Raw genomic sequence first — 18,300 nt, forward strand, 5'->3', positions numbered from 1 at the left:
TCTTCTTCTTGAGGGTCTGAAGGTGCTCAGTGTCTCTCTCACCACAGTGCAATTCAAAAGGTCCTCGACTGATTATTTTAATGTCCGACAACGTTTAGAGACCACGGACAGGTCGGTCTACAGCATCAGCAAAGACGACAGAAGAAAGGCAGATTATTATAGTAAAAAAACAAAAGAAAAAACTCTGGTGACCGACGCCCACTTTGTGAGCGCCGTCGTTGCGAAATAACAACAAAATCATCATTAAAAACAAACAAACAATAAAACGTAAAAAAGAAAATGTTATTTGCTTTCTAGATCTACAAGTGAGTGTTTTTTTTTTTTGTTCTCTCTCTAGTTGTCATTGCAATTCAGGAAGGTGCGCTACATAAATCAGGTTGGGGGGGGGGGCAGAGGAGAGGGGGAGGGGGGGGCAGAGGAGAGGGGGAGGGGCATTGAGGACACTTCCCTTTTGTGGGTCAAGAGGAGCGCCAGGCTGCAGCGTGGGTCCACGACAGTAGTGCATTATTCTGGGTGAATAGAACGCCGCCCACTTTACAGACGTAACAATTCTCCCCCCCCCCCCACACACACACACACACACACACAAACTAAACGGTTAATGGTGATTGGTCGGCAGCTTCTGGAGCCGTGAGCGCTTTTGGTGTCTGGTTGTTCAGCAGTTTCTTTGGTCAGTTTGAATTAAGGTGCAGTTTCTTTTTTCCTTATACTTTGCTTACATTTTGATGGGGTGTTAAAGAAGGGGGGGGGGGGGGGGGGGGGGGGGGGGGTTAAAGCTCCAAGGACTTTTCCCACATAACCAACGTTTCCCTCAACAGCTGGACTTGTTGGCAATATCTCTGACGCCGATGCAATCTGAATGGTATGCAGCGCTTCTAGAGGAGCCAGAGGACTATATATATATATATATATATAGTAATAAATATAATATATATAAATATATTTATTTATATATATATAAATAAATATATTTATTTCTAAATATATTTATTTATATATATAAATAAATATATTTATTTATATATATATTTATTTATATATAAATAAATATATATAAAGCACACCCGCTTCTTTTTCTCTTCTAGGCCTGCGCTCCTATCACTGCCTTATTTTAGCACTTCCTCTATCCACAGATCCCCCCCCCCCCCCCCCCCCCCCCATCCCCCGCCTGCCGACAACTACGACCATCTACAAAACAGTGCAATGTCTATTCATAGGCACACTGGGATACAGAAACAGCACACAGAGGGAGAGAGGAACACTATACGCTCATACAGTATGTATATACACGTCCAACACACACACACACACACACACACACACACACACACACACACACACACACAGAGACGTCAGCAGCAGCTCTGGCCTGGTGGTGGTTGTGGTGCAGCTCGCAGAGACGGGAGATGACCAGGAGCAGGGTGGCAATTTATTTTGTTTAGGCTCCTCCTCCTCCTCTTCCTCCTGCTCCTCCTCCTCCTCCTCCTCTTCCCAGCATCGCCACGTCTTTGCTCGAGTGTGTCCATCATGAGGGCGGAGGCGGGCCCCGAGAAGTGCGGTCAGGGTGCTTGGCTCGGTGGGTGCTGGGATGATGGGGGGGTCAGGAGAGGTGTGGGGGCGGGAGGGGGGGTTAGCCTGCCGCCTCATCGCCTCCCTGCGGGGGCTCTTTGCGCTGGTTCTGGTTCTGGTTCTGGTTCTGGTCCCCCGCGCTGGCCGCCAAAATCCTCTGCACAAAGTCTTTGGTCCGCCCGGCGACTAAAGGACCTGAAGTTGTCATGGAAACAAATTGGGACGGCGTGATGGAAAGATTAAAAAAATAAAGAACGAGACAGAAAATGGTGGCATAATATATCTGGTGTTTTTTTAAATTTTTAAATTTAAAACAAATTAAGAGAACTGACACCAGAACCTAAAAAAAATAAAACATGTTTGCGTATTTGTGCCAACGGAGGTAGAACAATTATATTCCAAGAATAAAAAAATTCTTGGAATATATTCTCCGGAAAGAAGATGAATATTTAACCCCCTTTTACAATTAATGTTCTTTTCAACCCACAGTGGCACTTTTAATAAAATGTTTCTGAATCAGAAATCAGTGCAAAATGCACACGTTTAAGTTTATTATTAGATAAACTCTATATGAAATAAAACAATAATAATAAAAGGCATTGGAGAGCTTTATATATGTTGCCAACACGTTCGTTTCTACCGGATTTCTTTGTATATTCATAATTTCTGCATTTCTTTGAGCTTCTCACCGCTGGACTCTCGGAGGATGTCCTCCAGGCGGCGGGTCATCCCTCGCTCGTCCGTGTCCTCCTCCTCGCTGCTCTCCACCCGCAGTCGGATCACCTCCTTGATCCGCAGCAGAGCTCCCAACAGGTTCTCTGTGAACACAGTAAAAAAAATATTATTCGTGTCTCAAAACTCGTCCAAATTCGGACGCCCGATGAAGCGGCTGGAGAGAAAACACCTGCGATGACGTCACTGACTGGCAGCTTCAAATCGGTGGCGTTTGCCCCCCATTGTGTTGCATTAAAACCTCGAAAAAACGTACACAGAATAATCAAAATGGGTAAAAGTGAAATGAAAAAATTAATAACGCTGACTAGCCCTTACCTTCACAGCTTTGTATACGCACACTCTTTGTTTGTTTATAGCATAACTTTAGCTTTTTACTTAATTATATGAGTTTCATATTAAGTCAGGCCGCAGTATAGAGAGTATTTTACGTTGGCAACGTAAGGTGTGACTCCTCTGGTTGTATAGAAGTCTATGCTTCGTGTGTTAAAGCTGCATTCTCTCTACTGACCACCAGGGGGCGACTCCTCTGGTTGTATAGAAGTCTAAGCTTCATGTGTTAAAGCTGCATTCTCTCTACTGACCACCAGGGGCGACTCCTCTGGTTGTATAGAAGTCTATGCTTCATGTGTTAAAGCTGCATTCTCTCTCCTGACCACCAGGGGGCGACTCCTCTGGTTGTATAGAAGTCTATGCTTCATGTGTTAAAGCTGCATTCTCTCTACTGACCACCAGGGGGCGACTCCTCTGGTTGTATAGAAGTCTATGCTTCATGTGTTAAAGCTGCATTCTCTCTCCCGACCACCAGGGGGCGACTCCTCTGGTTGTATAGAAGTCTATGCTTCATGTGTTAAAGCTGCATTCTCTCTACTGACCACCAGGGGGCGACTCCTCTGGTTGTATAGAAGTCTATGCTTCATGTGTTAAAGCTGCATTCTCTCTCCTGACCACCAGGGGGCGACTCCTCTGGTTGTATAGAAGTCTATGCTTCATGTGTTAAAGCTGCATTCTCTCTCCCGACCACCAGGGGGTGACTCCTCTGGTTGTATAGAAGTCTATGCTTCATGTGTTAAAGCTGCATTCTCCCTCCTGACCACCAGGGGGCGACTCCTCTGGTTGTATAGAAGTCTATGGAAAGTTATGGTAAATTTAGAGTCAAACAGACCATAAAGCAGGGTATGCCCCCCCCCCCCCCCCCCCCCCCCCCCCCTTTGCATCTCTGCCCTTGAATCCCCGCCACAAAAACAAGCCTCGATCAATCAGTCAGCGTCGTCTCCGGTTCTGGATCGGCCCCCGGGCCCCTCATTGATCTGGATCGGGCCCCTCATTGATCTGGATCGGGCCCCTCATTGATCTGGATCGGGCCTCTCATTGATCTGGATCGGGCCCCTCATTGATCTGGATCGGGCCCCTCATTGATCTGGATCGGGCCTCTCATTGATCTGGATCGGGCCTCTCATTGATCTGGATCGGGCCTCTCATTGATCTGGATCGGGCCTCTCATTGATCTGGATCGGGCCCCTCATTGATCTGGATCGGGCCCCTCATTGATCTGGATCGGGCCTCTCATTGATCTGGATCGGGCCTCTCATTGATCTGGATCGGGCCTCTCATTGATCTGGATCGGGCCCCTCATTGATCTGGATCGGGCCTCTCATTGATCTGGATCGGGCCCCTCATTGATCTGGATCGGGCCCCTCATTGATCTGGATCGGGCCTCTCATTGATCTGGATCGGGCCTCTCATTGATCTGGATCGGGCCCCTCATTGATCTGGATCGGGCCTCTCATTGATCTGGATCGGGCCTCTCATTGATCTGGATCTCGTGTTCAGCCACAATGGACATTTAGACTTGAAGGCTTATTGTTATTATTATTTTGGGAACAAAACAATCTCCTTTGATAGTGAGAAGAACCAAATGATCTCAATCATGTTCCTGTGGAAAGCTGTAACAAGATAATCAACACTCTGAATGTGTCAGCCGCCTCCTCCTCCTCCTTCTCCTCCTCCTCCTCCTTATCCTCATCCTCCTCCTCATCCTTCTCCTCCTCCTTCTCCTCCTCCTCATCCTTCTCCTCCTTCTCCACCTCTTCCTCCTCCCCCCCTCTTCCTCATCCTCCTCCTCCTCATCTTCCTCCTCCTTATCCTCCTTCTCCTCCTCCTCATCCTTCTCCTAATCTTCCTCTTCCTTCTCCTTTTCCTCCTCCTCCCCCCTCTTCCTCATCCTTCTCCTCCTCCTCTTCATCCTTCTCCTCCTCCTCATCCTTCTCATCTTCCTCCTCCTCCTCCTTCTCCTCCTCATCTTCCTCCTCTTCCTCCTCCTCCTCCTCCTCCTCATCTTCCTCCTCTTCCTCCTCTTCCTCCTCCTCCGGTTTGGTTTCAACATCTTCAACCCGAATCCAACTTCCTTTGTCCTGTTGTTGTTTTTTTCTAAACCGATCCCAGACCTGTTTCATTGCGGAGGCTTTAGTTGTAGCTCCACACACACACACACACACACACACACACACACACACACACACACACACACACACACACACACACACACACACACACACACACACACACACACACACACACACACACACACACACACACACACACACACGGATTTCCGATCCAGACGAAGCTGACAGGACGGGTGTCATGGCAACAGGAGGGGTGTTGTGGCGCCACCAGGTCACATGACTCCCACCGGGGCAGAGAGCTAAAATTCACAGAAGAATCTGGGGTGGTTTAATGAGGGAGGTTTCACTTTCATCACCTAAATAGACTCCGCCCACTTTTCTGTCCTCATTTCATGTTTCTAGGTAACGTGCTCGTGATTAAATAAAACTAAAACAAACGGCCGTCGCCATGTTGACCATATAATGTGGAGGAGTGATGGAGAGCCGTATACGTCTCTGGTAGAGACCTGTCAATCACCTTGTAGCCCTGCTTTATGGTCTGTTTGACTCTAAATGACCATAGTTTACTAAATGAACATCACGCTGTATTGAAGAAGACTTGAAACTAGAGATTGAGACCAAAAACTAATGTTTACAATGTTTACTGAGGGAATAAATCAAGAGAAGTAGAGTCATTTATATAGACTTCTATACAACCAGAGGAGTCGCCCCCTGGTGGTCAGGAGAGAGAATGCAGCTTTAACACATGAAGCATAGACTTCTATACAACCAGAGGAGTTGCCCCCTGGTGGTCAGTAGAGAGAATGCAGCTTTAACACATGAAGCATAGACTTCTATACAACCAGAGGAGTCGCCCCCTGGTGGTCAGGAGAGAGAATGCAGCTTTAACACATGAAGCATAGACTTCTATACAACCAGAGGAGTCGCCCCCTGGTGGTCAGTAGAGAGAATGCAGCTTTAACACATGATGCATAGACTTCTATACAACCAGAGGAGTCGCCCCCTGGTGGTCAGGAGAGAGAATGCAGCTTTAACACATGAAGCATAGACTTCTATACAACCAGAGGAGTCGCCCCCTGGTGGTCAGTAGAGGGAATGCAGCTTTAACACATGAAGCATAGACTTCTATACAACCAGAGGAGTCGCCCCCTGGTGGTCAGTAGAGAGAATGCAGCTTTAACACATGAAGCATAGACTTCTATACAACCAGTGGAGTCGCCCCCTGGTGGTCAGGAGAGAATGCAGCTTTAACACATGAAGCATAGACTTCTATACAACCAGAGGAGTCGCCCCCTGGTGGTCAGTAGAGGGAATGCAGCTTTAACACATGAATCATAGATTTCTATACAACCAGAGGATTTGCCTGCGTCATCACGGGCGGTTTTTATCTGCTTTCAAGCTACCTTGTCAACAATACTACTACTACGACTGAACTTTACTACATATTTTACAGTTTTATCACAGCTTAAACATTTTCACTGTCAAACTTGTACTTTATTATCCTTATTTTCTCATCATCTGACACGTTAATGTTTCAGCCGTCAGCACTGACCGTACTCCTGGTTGAGCCCCCACAGCTTGATCTTGTTGGCTTCGTGCTGCGCCTTCTTCTTCAGCCGGCAGGCCCTGCAAACAAGAGGGGGGGGGGAAGGAGAGCGCCGTCAGTCCCTGGAGGATCTCGTCTTCTTCCCGTTCTCCACGTGGTCTCCTTGCCGCCGGTTCTACACCGAGAGAGCGACGAGCGGAGGGTGGACTCCACATTCCACTCTGAAGGTTATACGGTACAGTAGTCGGTGTTGGGCTGAATCACTGTATGTTGGAATGTCGATGCCCGTCATGGGGACGGTTCTCCGCGAGTCGGCTGAATGAAACTTTAGGGAAACCGAACACTCGCAGGCCAATGGAAGAGAAGAGAAGTCGGTTTTTTTTTTAGATTCTCACCGCAGCCCCCCCCCCCCCCGCTGGTTTAAGGCGGATGCGGACGACCGTACGGCAATTAAGCCGTTCCGACTCGCACCACATGTTTTTTTTAATTTGTAAGTGTGTTTCCCTACCTTCCCACAAGCCCCTAAACACACCATCAACACAAGAGGGTAGTGGAAACAGCCCCTAAGAACACAGAGCTCAGCTTCACATGGGTTTAATTACAACCAGCGGCTCGCCTGGAAGGCAGGAAAAATACATAATTCACCAGATTAAAAGCTTCTGGTGCGTTTAAAGGGTTTGGAAAATGGGCGCCGGGGTTCGTCTTGTTTTGTTTCCCTTCAGGTTCAAACCGAGCGACCGATCGCAGAGGAGGAGAGTTCATCTGTTCACCCGGCACTTCAGACACTTCTGTGGGGAATAAAGCTCCACTGCTTCTAAACGCCAACACAACGCTCGGCTGGCGCTGAAGGAAGCAGTTACTTCAATATTTATAATAATAATAATAATAATGATGTTAAGATTCAGGGGTTCAATAAAGACATTATTATTATCTCCACCACGACAGTGAGTGTGTGTGTGAGTGTGTGTGTTGTATGTTTGTCTCTCCTCTTTTAAACTGCCTGGTAATAATGTGTGCCCCCCCCCTCCCCCTAGAGATGAACTTCCCATGACCCTCCTCTCCTCATCCAACTTCCCCGTCTGCCTCCTTTCCTCCTTTCCTCCTTTCCTCCTGCCCTCCTTTCCTCCCTCCTTTCCTCCTGCCTCCTTAAAGGGGGCCGACGGCTCTAAAACCCCCTCGTGACCTACATTTTGAAACCGTTCTCTTGACTGTCTGGAGGAAGATGTAAAAAGTCTTCTTCAGTACGAGTTTAAATCAGACGCCTCCGGACGGGAAAAAAACCCCATCTTCTTTAGATTTTTTAAAATCATTTTCATTAAATCCAATCCGTAAATTCCAGTGAGGTTAGACGTATCTCTCGATGCATTCTTCTCTCCGCGTCCTCCAGAAGAAGAAGGTCAACTACTTGAATGCCCCAGAGGTCACAGAGGACTGCAGGATTCTCTTTTGTTTTGCCCACTCGCGCCGGACAGATCGATGCTCGCCGTCTCCGAGGGCCTCGACTTGTGTGCCGTGTGTGTGTGTGTGTGTGTGTGGGAGGGCAGTGAGTGCAGTCTGGTACCTGGAGGCCAGCTTGTTCTTCTCCTTGCGGGACCGGGCTCGGGCCACGGCGGGCAGGTCGTTGACTGGGCCCATGCCGTCGATGGCGGCGTTGAGCTTCTGCAGCTGCTCCCCGATGTTGTGCAGCTTCTGGGGGTTCGGCGTCAGGTCGCTGGCGTCCGTCTTGCGAGCTTTGCGGCGCCCTTTTTTGCCTGGATGGAAAAAAAGGACAAAAGGATTCATTCAGCGGCGCGTCTGTTGAAGGATTTTCAACACGCACGAACCCACCGGCGTGCCAAATGAACTTACCACCAGGGGGTGACTCCTCTGGTTGTATAGAAGTCTATGCTTCATGTGTTAAAGCTGCATTCTCTCTCCTGACCACCAGGGGGTGACTCCTCTGGTTGTATAGAAGTATATGCTTCATGTGTTAAAGCTGCATTCTCTCTCCTGACCACCAGGGGGCGACTCCTCTGGTTGTGTAGAAGTCAATGCTTCATGTGTTAAAGCTGCATTCTCTCTCCTGACCACCAGGGGGCGACTCCTCTGGTTGTATAGAAGTCTATGCTTCATGTGTTAAAGCTGCATTCTCTCTCCTGACCACCAGGGGGCGACTCCTCTGGTTGTATAGAAGTCTATGCTTCATGTGTTAAAGCTGCATTCTCTCTCCTGACCACCAGGGGGCGACTCCTCTGGTTGTATAGAAGTCTATGCTTCATGTGTTAAAGCTGCATTCTCTCTCCTGACCACCAGGGGGCGACTCCTCTGGTTGTATAGAAGTCTACGCTTCATGTGTTAAAGCTGCATTCTCTCTCCTGACCACCAGGGGGCGACTCCTCTGGTTGTATAGAAGTCTACGCTTCATGTGTTAAAGCTGCATTCTCTCTCCTGACCACCAGGGGGCGACTCCTCCGGTTGTATAGAAGTCTATACAAATGACTCCACTTCTCTCTTGATGTATTCCCTCAGTGAACATTGTAAACATGAGTTTAAGGTCTCAATCTCTAGTTTTTGATTGTGATTGACAGGTCTCTACCACAGAGTCGACAGAACTTAGCTCCGCCCTCTGGTGTCGCTTCTGGTTGCAAGAAAACAAGATGGCGACTACGCTGACTTCTATTTTCTTACACTTTTACCTGTATATACGGATTGTAACACCGTTTTTAGAAGTAGCAGTTTATATATATATATATATATATATTAGGACAATCCTCCATATAATCTTTGAAGCAGTAGGTCGTGGATTCTTCACAGGAAGCTGCTGCTGTTTGACATGACAGTTGGATGTAGGGCAGATGCCGGAGGGTCCAGATTCACGTCACACGAGAGAAGAATAAATGGGACACGTTCCGCTGCAGGTGTGAATATCGTGGATCTGATTTCCAGCTCCACCTCAATGTGACCGACCATTAATCTATTGAGTACCCCCCCTCCCCCTGTGTACTCACCCTCTCGACGGTACAGCGTGCTGGGCAGCGTGCTGGAGCTCCAGGACAGAGACCAGTGGACGTCTCCGCCCAGTTTCTTCTTGGCGGCCGACTCCCGGGCGCGCCGGTACTCCCAGAAGCAGCGGCGCTTTGCCGGGCGCTCGCCCGGCTGCCTCGCCGGCTCGGCTTCCGCCTCTGCGTCATTTAAAAATAGAAAAACGCACAATAAAATACGGTAGAGAAACAACGTTAAAACAAGTGTGCTATCCACGAAGATTTAGGACTCAATGGAGAAAGGAATAACTTTGCTCTTCTTTGGTTTTCTTTGGCGTTTAGTTCAATTGTGGTCACATGTTCAGAGGCTCGCTCCCCATTGGCCGGAGGGGAGGAAATGTCAGGAGGATCGGCCATAAACTGGTCTATTGGAAATACAGATTTTTACACCAAGCAGGAGGCGCGGGAAATAATCGCTAAAGAATAATCGGCGTCGGTGGTGACAAGAGCTCGAAGATTAATAAAAGACGATCGCCGTCCAGCCACATCCAGGTCACCTGGTCACCTGGTAACCTAGTCACCTGGTCATCTGGTAACCTAGTCACCTGGTCATCTGGTAACCTGGTCATCTGGTAACCTAGTCACCTGGTCATCTGGTAACCTGGTCACCTAGTCATCTGGTAACCTAGTCACCTGGTCATCTGGTAACCTGGTCACCTAGTCATCTGGTAACCTAGTCACCTGGTAACCTAGTCACCTGGTCATCTGGTAACCTAGTCACCTGGTAACCTAGTCACCTGGTCATCTGGTAACCTAGTCACCTGGTAACCTAGTCACCTGGTCATCTGGTAACCTAGTCACCTGGTCATCTGGTAACCTAGTCACCTGGTAACCTAGTCACCTGGTCATCTGGTAACCTAGTCACCTAGTCACCTGGTCATCTGGTAACCTGGTCATCTGGTAACCTAGTCACCTGGTAACCTAGTCACCTGGTAACCTAGTCACCTGGTCATCTGGTAACCTAGTCACCTGGTCATCTGGTAACCTGGTCATCTGGTAACCTAGTCACCTGGTAACCTAGTCACCTGGTCATCTGGTAACCTGGTCACCTAGTCATCTGGTAACCTAGTCACCTGATCATCTGGTAACCTGGTCACCTAGTCATCTGGTAACCTAGTCATCTGGTAACCTAGTCACCTGGTAACCTGGTCACCTAGTCATCTGGTAACCTAGTCACTTGGTCATCTGGTAACCTTGTCACCTGGTAAACTAGTCACCTGGTAACCTAGTCACCTGGTCACCTAGTCACCTGGTCACCTAGTCACCTGGTCACCGTGTCACCTGGTAACCTAGTCACCTGGTAACCTAGTCACCTGGTCACCTAGTCACCTGGTCACCTAGTCACCTGGTAACCTAGTCACCTGGTAACCTAGTCACCTGGTAACCTAGTCACCTGGTCATCTGGTCACCTGGTAACCTGGTCACCTAGTCACCTGGTCACCTAGTCACCTGGTAACCTGGTCACCTAGTCACCTGGTAACCTAGTCACCTGGTAACCTGGTCACGGTCCATAATTCATCCTCCACAAACACTGTGGTTTTGTTTTATGTTGCAAAATGTGACTTAAAGCTGCATTTTTGTTGCACAGCATTTTGTAGAATAAATAAATACAGTGTACGTCTCGTAAAAATTAAACATTAAACTAAACATTGTGAAAAACAATCTTGTATTAAACATGAACATAATTTATTTTAAAATCTCAATCCAGTTATTCTACTGTGAGTAAATAAGGAATAATAAAGTTCCTCATTATTGTGTCAAAATGTATTCGTAAAGCTTGAAATATTCACTCAATCTCCACTTCATGGGTTCTTATTGCGTAATCTGGTTTCTTGATCGCAGCGTAGCAACGATACAAATACAGAATCAATATGTCTTATAGGATACCTGCCAGTTATGACTGACGGGTATTAATCAGGTGTGAAATCGCGCGCCGTGTGTGTTTTTCAGAAGCCGACATATATATATATATACGTATATATATATATACGTATATATATATCAAAATGCATGAAAATAAAACGTGCTGGAAAATAATTACAATTACGACCGTTCTTAGCGGGATTAAATCAGACGGAGAGCTAATAACAAGTCCGATCCTCTCCGTTAGCCAGGGCTATCTGTCACACACACTCACACACACACACACACACACACACAGCGCCACAACAATGGGAAGCGACAACGACGTCTCGCAACCGTGGAAACGCGAGCCGGGGGCGACCTCTCCGTCACCTCGTAACGAGAGGCCTGAGATTTGTTTATCCCACGCCGGGGCTGATGGGAGGCGGAGAGATGCTAATCTGAAGCGAAGCCGGTTATCTAACGCGCGTGTTTGTGTCCCGTCGTCTGGACTCACCTCCGACGTTAAAGACCCTTTTTTTGAGCCTCACGTGTTCACCAACGCTGCGTTAAAGAAGCTGCTGGTGAGCGCGAGATCTTCAAGAATAACTACATTAAAAGGGATTCATCATCATGTTGTCGTCAAATATTCTGACTTCCTTGAATGGATTCAGCTCCAAAGAAAAAAAGCTATGGCTGTTGCATCCTCAATATATCAGGGGGGGTCACACAATGACAATAATATTGTTTATGGCGCCATCGTTCCAACAAACGCGAACTATCCATCCATCCATTATCACCCGCTTATCCGGGGTCGGGTCGCGGTGGCAGCAGGTTCAGCAGGCCGACCCAGGCTTCCCTCTCACCCGCAGCACTTTCCAGCTCATTCTGGGGGATCCCGAGGCGTTCCAAGGCCAGCCGGGAGATATAATCCCTCCAGCGTGTCCTCGGTCTTCCCCGGGGCCTCCTACCAGTTGGACGTGCCCGGAAAACCTCTAATGGGAGGCGTCCAGGAGGCATCCTAACTAGATGCCCGAACCACCTCAGCTGACTCCTTTCGACACGAAGGAGCAGCGACTCGACTCCAAGCTCCCCCCTGATGTCCGAGCTCCTTACCCTATCTCTAAGGCTGAGCCCGGCCACCCTACGGAGGAAGCTCATTTCGGCCGCTTGTATCCGAGATCTCGTTCTTTCGGTCACGACCCAGAGTTCGTGACCATAGGTGAGGGTTGGAACGTAGACCGACCAGTAAATGGAGAGCTTTGCCTTCCGGCTCAGCTCCCTCTTCACTAAGACGGACCGGTACAGCGCCTGTTTTACTGCTGCAGCCGCACCGATCCGCCTATCGATCTCCCGCTCCACCTTACCCTCACTCGTGAACAAGACCCCGAGATACTTGAACTCCTTCGCTTGGGGTAGGCAGTTTGCCCCCACCTGGAGGGAGCAATCCGCCGGTTTCCGGCAGAGCACCATGGCCTCAGATTTGGAGGTGCTAACTCTCATCCCTGCCGCTTCGCACTCGGCTGCAAAACGCCCCAGTGAATGCTGGAGGTCACGGTCCGAGGAGGCAAACAGGACCACATCATCCGCAAACAGCAGAGAGGCGATCCCGAGACTCCCGAACCGGATCCTCTCCGCCCCCTGGCTGCGCCTAGATATCCTGTCCATGAAGGTCACGAACAGGACCGGTGATAAAGGGCAGCCCTGGCGGAGGCCAACACCCACCGGGAACGTGTCTGACTTACTACCGAGGAGACGAACACAGCTCCTACTGCAGGCATACAGAGACCGGATGGCCCGTGCCAACGGGTCCGGCACCCCATACTCCCGCAGCACCCCCCACAAAAACCCCCGAGGGACCCGGTCGAAAGCCTTCTCCAGGTCTACAAAGCACATGTAAACTGGTTGGGCAAACTCCCAGGACCCCTCCAGTAATCTTGCGAGGGTAAAGAGCTGGTCCACTGTTCCACGACCGGGACGGAATCCGCACTGTTCGTCCTGAATCTGAGGTTCGACAAGCGGTCGGAGCCTCCTCTCCAGCACCCTGGCATAAGCTTTTCCCGGGAGGCTGAGCAGTGTGATACCACGATAGTTCGAGCACACTCTCCGGTCCCCCTTCTTGAAGATGGGAACCACCACCCCGGTCTGCCAGTCCATGGGCACTGTTCCCGACCCCCATGCGACACAGAAAAGGCGTGTCAACCAAGACAGCCCAACAATGTCCAGCGCTTTCAGCATCTCAGGGCGGATCTCATCCACCCCTGGCGCCTTGCCACCAAGGAGCTTTTTGACTACCTTAGCGACCTCTGCCAGGGATATGGGTGAATCCACCCCAAAGTCTTCCGGCGCTGCCCCCTCTCCGGGGGACATGTTGGCCGGGTTTAGGAGTTCCTCAAAGTGCTCTTTCCACCGCCCGACGATGTCCCCAGTCCGGGTCAGCAGTTCCCCCCCCCTGCTGAGAACAGCCTGGGGTAGACCCTGCTTTCCCTTCCTGAGCCGTCAGATGGTTTGCCAGAACTTCCTTGAGGCCAACCGAAAGTCCTTCTCCATGGCCTCCCCGAACTCCTCCCATGCCCGAGTTTTAGCCTCCGCGACCATCGTCGCTGCAGCCCTTTTGGCCCGCCGGTACCCGTCAGCTGCTTCAGGAGACCCCTGGGCCAGCCAGGCCCGAAAGGCCTCCTTCTTCAGTTTGACGGCTTCCCTCACCCCCGGTGTCCACCACCCGGTTCTAGGGTTGCCGCCACGACAGGCACCGATGACCTTCCGGCCACAGCCCCGAGCAGCCGCGTCCACAATAGAGGCTTTGAACAAGGTCCACTCGGATTCCATGTCCCCAGCCTCCCTCGGGATTTGTGAGAAGTTCTTCCGGAGGTGGGAGTTGAAGACCTCCCGGACAGGATCCTCTGCCAGACGTTCCCAGTTCACCCTCACTACACGTTTGGGCTTGCCAGGTCTCTCTAGCCGAGTCCCCCGCCATCTGATCCAACTCACCACCAGGTGGTGATCAGTTGACAGCTCTGCTCCTCTCTTCACCCGAGTGTCCAAGACATACGGCCGCAGATCAGATGATACGATTACAAAGTCGATCATTGATCTCCGGCCTAAGGTGTTCTGGTACCAGGTACACTTATGAGCCACCTTATGTTCGAACATGGTGTTTGTTATGGACAAACTGTGGCTAGCACAGAAGTCCAACAACAAAACACCATTCGGGTTCAGATCGGGCAAGCCGTTCCTCGCAATCACGCCCCGCCAGGTTTTTCTGTCATTGCCCACGTGAGCGTTGAAGTCTCCCAGGAGAACTATGGAGTCGGCAGGCGGCGCCCTTTCCAGGACCCCTCCCACCGACTCCAAGAAGGCCGGATACTCCGAAATGCTGTTCGGTGCATAAGCACAAACAACAGTCAGAGCCTTACTCCCCGCAACCCATAGGCGCAGGGAGGCGACCCTCTCGTTCCCCGGGGAAAACTCCAACACAGCGGCGCTCAGCCGGGGGCTCGTGAGTATCCCCACTCCCGCCCGGCGCCTCTCACCCTGGGCAACTCCAGAAAAGGACAAAGTCCAACCCTTCTCCAGGAGCTTGGTTCCAGAGCCCATGCTGTGCGTGGAGGTGAGCCCAACTATATCTAGCTGGTACCGCTCCACCTCCTGCACCAGCTCCGGCTCTTTCCCCGCTAGTGAGGTGACGTTCCACGTCCCTAGAGCTAGTCTATGCTGCCGGCGATCGGCCCGCCCAGGTCTCCCGCCTGGCCCGCCGCCCGGTCTACATAGCACCCGACCCCGATAATTCTCCCTGCGGGTGGTGGGTCCACAGGGTGACAGCTGCTCCATGTTGTTCTTTCGGGCTGAGCCCGACCGGGCCCCATGGGCGAAAGCCCGGCCACCAGACGCTCGCCGACGAGCTCCCCTCCTGGGTCTGGCTCCGGGAGGGTGCCCCGGTTTCCCTTGTCCGGGCAAGGTGGCTACAATCCGTGGGCTGCTTATCATCAGGGTTTGTTGAACCGCTCTTAGTCTGGGCTCTCCCCCGAGAGCCCTACCAGGGGCTGACGCCCCGGACAACATAGCTCCCAGGATCACTGAGCCACTCAAACTCCTCCACCACGTTAAGGTGGCGATTCATAGGAGGAGCAAACGCGAACTAATCACGTGCAAAAATCAATTCCATATGTTTTTGTGCAGAGTTCAGGTACTTAATGTTTTTAAAAGGCCTTGAGGGATACGGGCCAGATGTCAGAATATAATAACCGAGTTCGCCGTCATATAAATGCCCTTTTTCTACACAAGAATAGCAACAGGGGGGGGGGGTCAAACCAAGACTCTCAAAGTGTGTGTGTGTGTGTGTGTGTGTGTGAGGGTCTCATAGTCTCGGTGAAAGGGAGATGATGACGAGGCGCCAGCTGAACGCAGCCGGCGTATTTGCTTTCTGAAGCCGCTTCAAGCTTCAGTTCTGATGTAAACGTTTGTTTATCTGAACCAACTTCCAGAGCCTGTTCAACATGTCCCCCCCCCCCCCCCCCCCCCTCCTGCAGATGATGTGTGAATGAACACACGAGTAGACTCCAGCTCCTCTAACGCTATTTCACAACAGATAAAACCACTGAAGCCGGTTTCCTGGTCTGGGAATTAAACCCGTGGCTTTTGGTATTCAACGCGCCTCCGCTCTCCCCCCCCCCGCCACACCACACCAGGATGGTCTGAGGTCGCGTGGTCCCCGGATCGGGAAAGCAGACACTCACCACATTCGGTCTCCGAGGAGCTGGAGAGCTCGGCCTCCGCCGCCGTCTCCTCCGCTTCGTTGTCGTCGTCTTCCTCCCCCTCGTCCTCCTCCTCCTCCTCCTCTTCCGCCTCCTGCCCCTCCTCCTCCTCCTCCTCCTCTAGCTCCGTCTTGGCCTGGCTCTCCTCCCTGCGCGGCGCCGCCTCCTGCTGCGCCTCCCCCACTCTCACCCCCTCCGTCTGGGAGTTGTGAGTGGCCTCCTCCCCCTGGCTCAGGGAGTAGTTGTGCTCCTCGCTGCAGTGCTCCAACGCCAAACCTGCCATCGCCGCCGCCTCCTCCTCCTCCTCCTCCTGCGCCACCTGATACACCTCCACTGTGCGCTCCCTCGGCGCCCCCCCATCCTGTCCTCCTGCGGCCGCTCTCCCCGCGGCGCAAAGCGCCCTCTCTGCACGCCACTCCTCGCCTCCCGCGGCGGCGTGTCTGCTGATCCTCCTCCTCCTCTCCTCCTCCTCTTCCTCCTGCTCCTCCCGGCTCCTCCCCCAGCGGCCCATCAGGACGGCCTCCTCCGAGTAGGCCAGCAGCTCCCCCCCCACGCCGAGGCCCAGCTTGGTGTAGCGGGCCATCTCGTCCAGCGCGGACACGTCCCAGCGCTCCGGGTGCAGGTCCTCGCCGAGGCCGCCATCGTCCACCAGGTCGCTTAGCAACTCAAAGGGCCGTTTCCTAGGCGATGCCGGGGAGCCCAGCATGAGGAGCACGCTCTGAAGAGGGAAACAGAGACGTCCTTAAATATGACTCATCGTGTGACCTTCAGCGCAGCACGGCTTCTGACATGTTTAATTTATTTAAATATTTAAATACACACAGACGGCTCCTTGTGTTTAACATGTCGGGGGGGAATGTGAATGTTACGTGGCGATAATCTTTTTTCAGAACGAGGGTTTGTAAAGGCACCGACCAATAAACTGCCAGATCCACTCCTTTCACAATAAAAGCCCTAGACGTGTACACTGGGTTGCGGTTTCGCAGTGTGTAAAGGTCTTTAACAATGACAAAGAGATTGGTGTGTGTGTGTGTGTGCCAGAACAGGTAAAGAGGTGAAAACATTCTAATCATAGCGTTCCCTTGTTGGAAGACAAGCGCCGTAGTGTGAATACCTATATAGACGTAACGCCTTTGCCTTTAATTGATTAACTGATCGTGTTTCAGAGAGAAAAAAACCCCAAAAGATCCTAACGTGGCTTGTTGGGATTCCGTTATTGAGAGTAATTAATCTTTCTCTTTATGTATGAATAAAATAAACGTTTATAACATCTTCCCCACCACGTTTAACAACTTTAATGTATCTTACTTAATTTTTTTTTTTTGTCCACAGCAGTAACTTTGAAAAAGGTTAATGACATTCAACCTTTGTTTCTTTATAATGCTTTTAATACCCGACTAGTACCTTTACTAGTTCGTATAAAGACAATAAAGTTTATGAATATGAGATCATTACAATCCCTCCTCGTCAGAGTGGACGTTGGTTTGTAACATTTCGATTCCTCATAGTTCCTTTAGTATGTGCGCCCCCTGGTGTCTCGGAGAATAACGCAGCGCCGGGAGAACAAACACCCTTGAGTCACGTGACCGACTCACCTGGTCGTACTCAGTCCTGCCCCCTTGTGGCGACATGGCCAGCGGGTAGGGGCTCAGCAGACCCCGGTGGCCCCCGTAGGCCTCGCCAAACACAGGCTCCATCCCATTCATACCCGGCTGTGTGAGAGAGAGAGAGAGAGAGAGAGAGAGAGAAACGCACAGTGAGAAACAGAAGGAGGTCCAACAGGGAGACCGCGAAGAGCTCCTGCTTCTTTACCTGAGGCATGCCCGAGGCAGGTGGGTGTCAGGTCACGGCGTCGGCTCAAGAGAATTCTGCTGCAATAAAAAAAAAAAAAATTCATTGAGTTCAGATCTGAGAGGAAAATAATTAATTTGTGACAAAAGAAGGAAGAGGAGGAAGAGAAGGAGGAGGAGGAGAGGAGGTATTTTACCGAAGATTGAGTTGAGAGGGTCAAAAGGGGCGGGGCTTCTTTCACATGTCGCAGCCCCGCAGCTGTCGGCCTCGCGGCCTGCAGGGAGTCGATAGAAGAAGAGTCAGAGGCTGCAGCTTATTATATATTAATATAGGTATATTTATTATTTATAAATAATTCAAATCAACTGAGGTGTCAAAAATCCTCTTTAGTGGTCATTTGCATAAAAACACACAATTCAAATGATTAGACAATAAATTATTTTTAATAGTTTTAATCATGTAATATATATATACTGCTTAGAGCTGATGTCCATCTCTAATATCTATCTTTTGCAACGTTTCCTCTTTTATTCTGCGTTTCTGAAGTAAAACGGATAATGGAGCTCTTTTGTGTCCGTTCAGTCATTTATATGGATACTTTTCTTTTCTATTAATACACCTTTTTATGCAACTTGAAT

General features: G+C 50.4%; 1 protein-coding gene across 1 annotated transcript; it reads right to left on the reverse strand.

The window, feature by feature from the left end:
- Positions 1-1,158: 1,158 nt before the first annotated feature.
- Positions 1,159-17,577, reverse strand: LOC117733292 (CREB3 regulatory factor-like). The gene is made up of 8 exons (XM_034536864.1): positions 17,467-17,577; positions 16,013-16,589; positions 15,854-15,955; positions 9,243-9,416; positions 7,817-8,006; positions 6,262-6,335; positions 2,259-2,387; positions 1,159-1,764 (listed from the first exon to the last, which is right to left on the reverse strand). Exons 1-8 carry the CDS (start codon positions 17,575-17,577, stop codon positions 1,631-1,633), a joined length of 1,491 nt encoding a protein of 496 aa, XP_034392755.1. The 3' UTR covers positions 1,159-1,630.
- Positions 17,578-18,300: the final 723 nt, after the last annotated feature.

Source organism: Cyclopterus lumpus, chromosome 1, assembly GCF_009769545.1.
Source record: "Cyclopterus lumpus isolate fCycLum1 chromosome 1, fCycLum1.pri, whole genome shotgun sequence".
Lineage (NCBI taxonomy): Eukaryota > Metazoa > Chordata > Actinopteri > Perciformes > Cyclopteridae > Cyclopterus > Cyclopterus lumpus.

Bases quoted from the DNA above. Each gene is read 5' to 3' on its own strand.
- LOC117733292 (XM_034536864.1), bottom strand. From the start codon at position 17,577: ATGAATGGGATGGAGCCTGTGTTTGGCGAGGCCTACGGGGGCCACCGG. The intron at 16,590-17,466 runs GTGAGTCGGTCA...TTCCCTCTTCAG, and splicing joins GCAGGACTGAGTACGACCAG to AGCGTGCTCCTCATGCTGGG. The intron at 1,765-2,258 runs GTGAGAAGCTCA...TGACAACTTCAG, and splicing joins CATCCTCCGAGAGTCCAGCG to GTCCTTTAGTCGCCGGGCGG.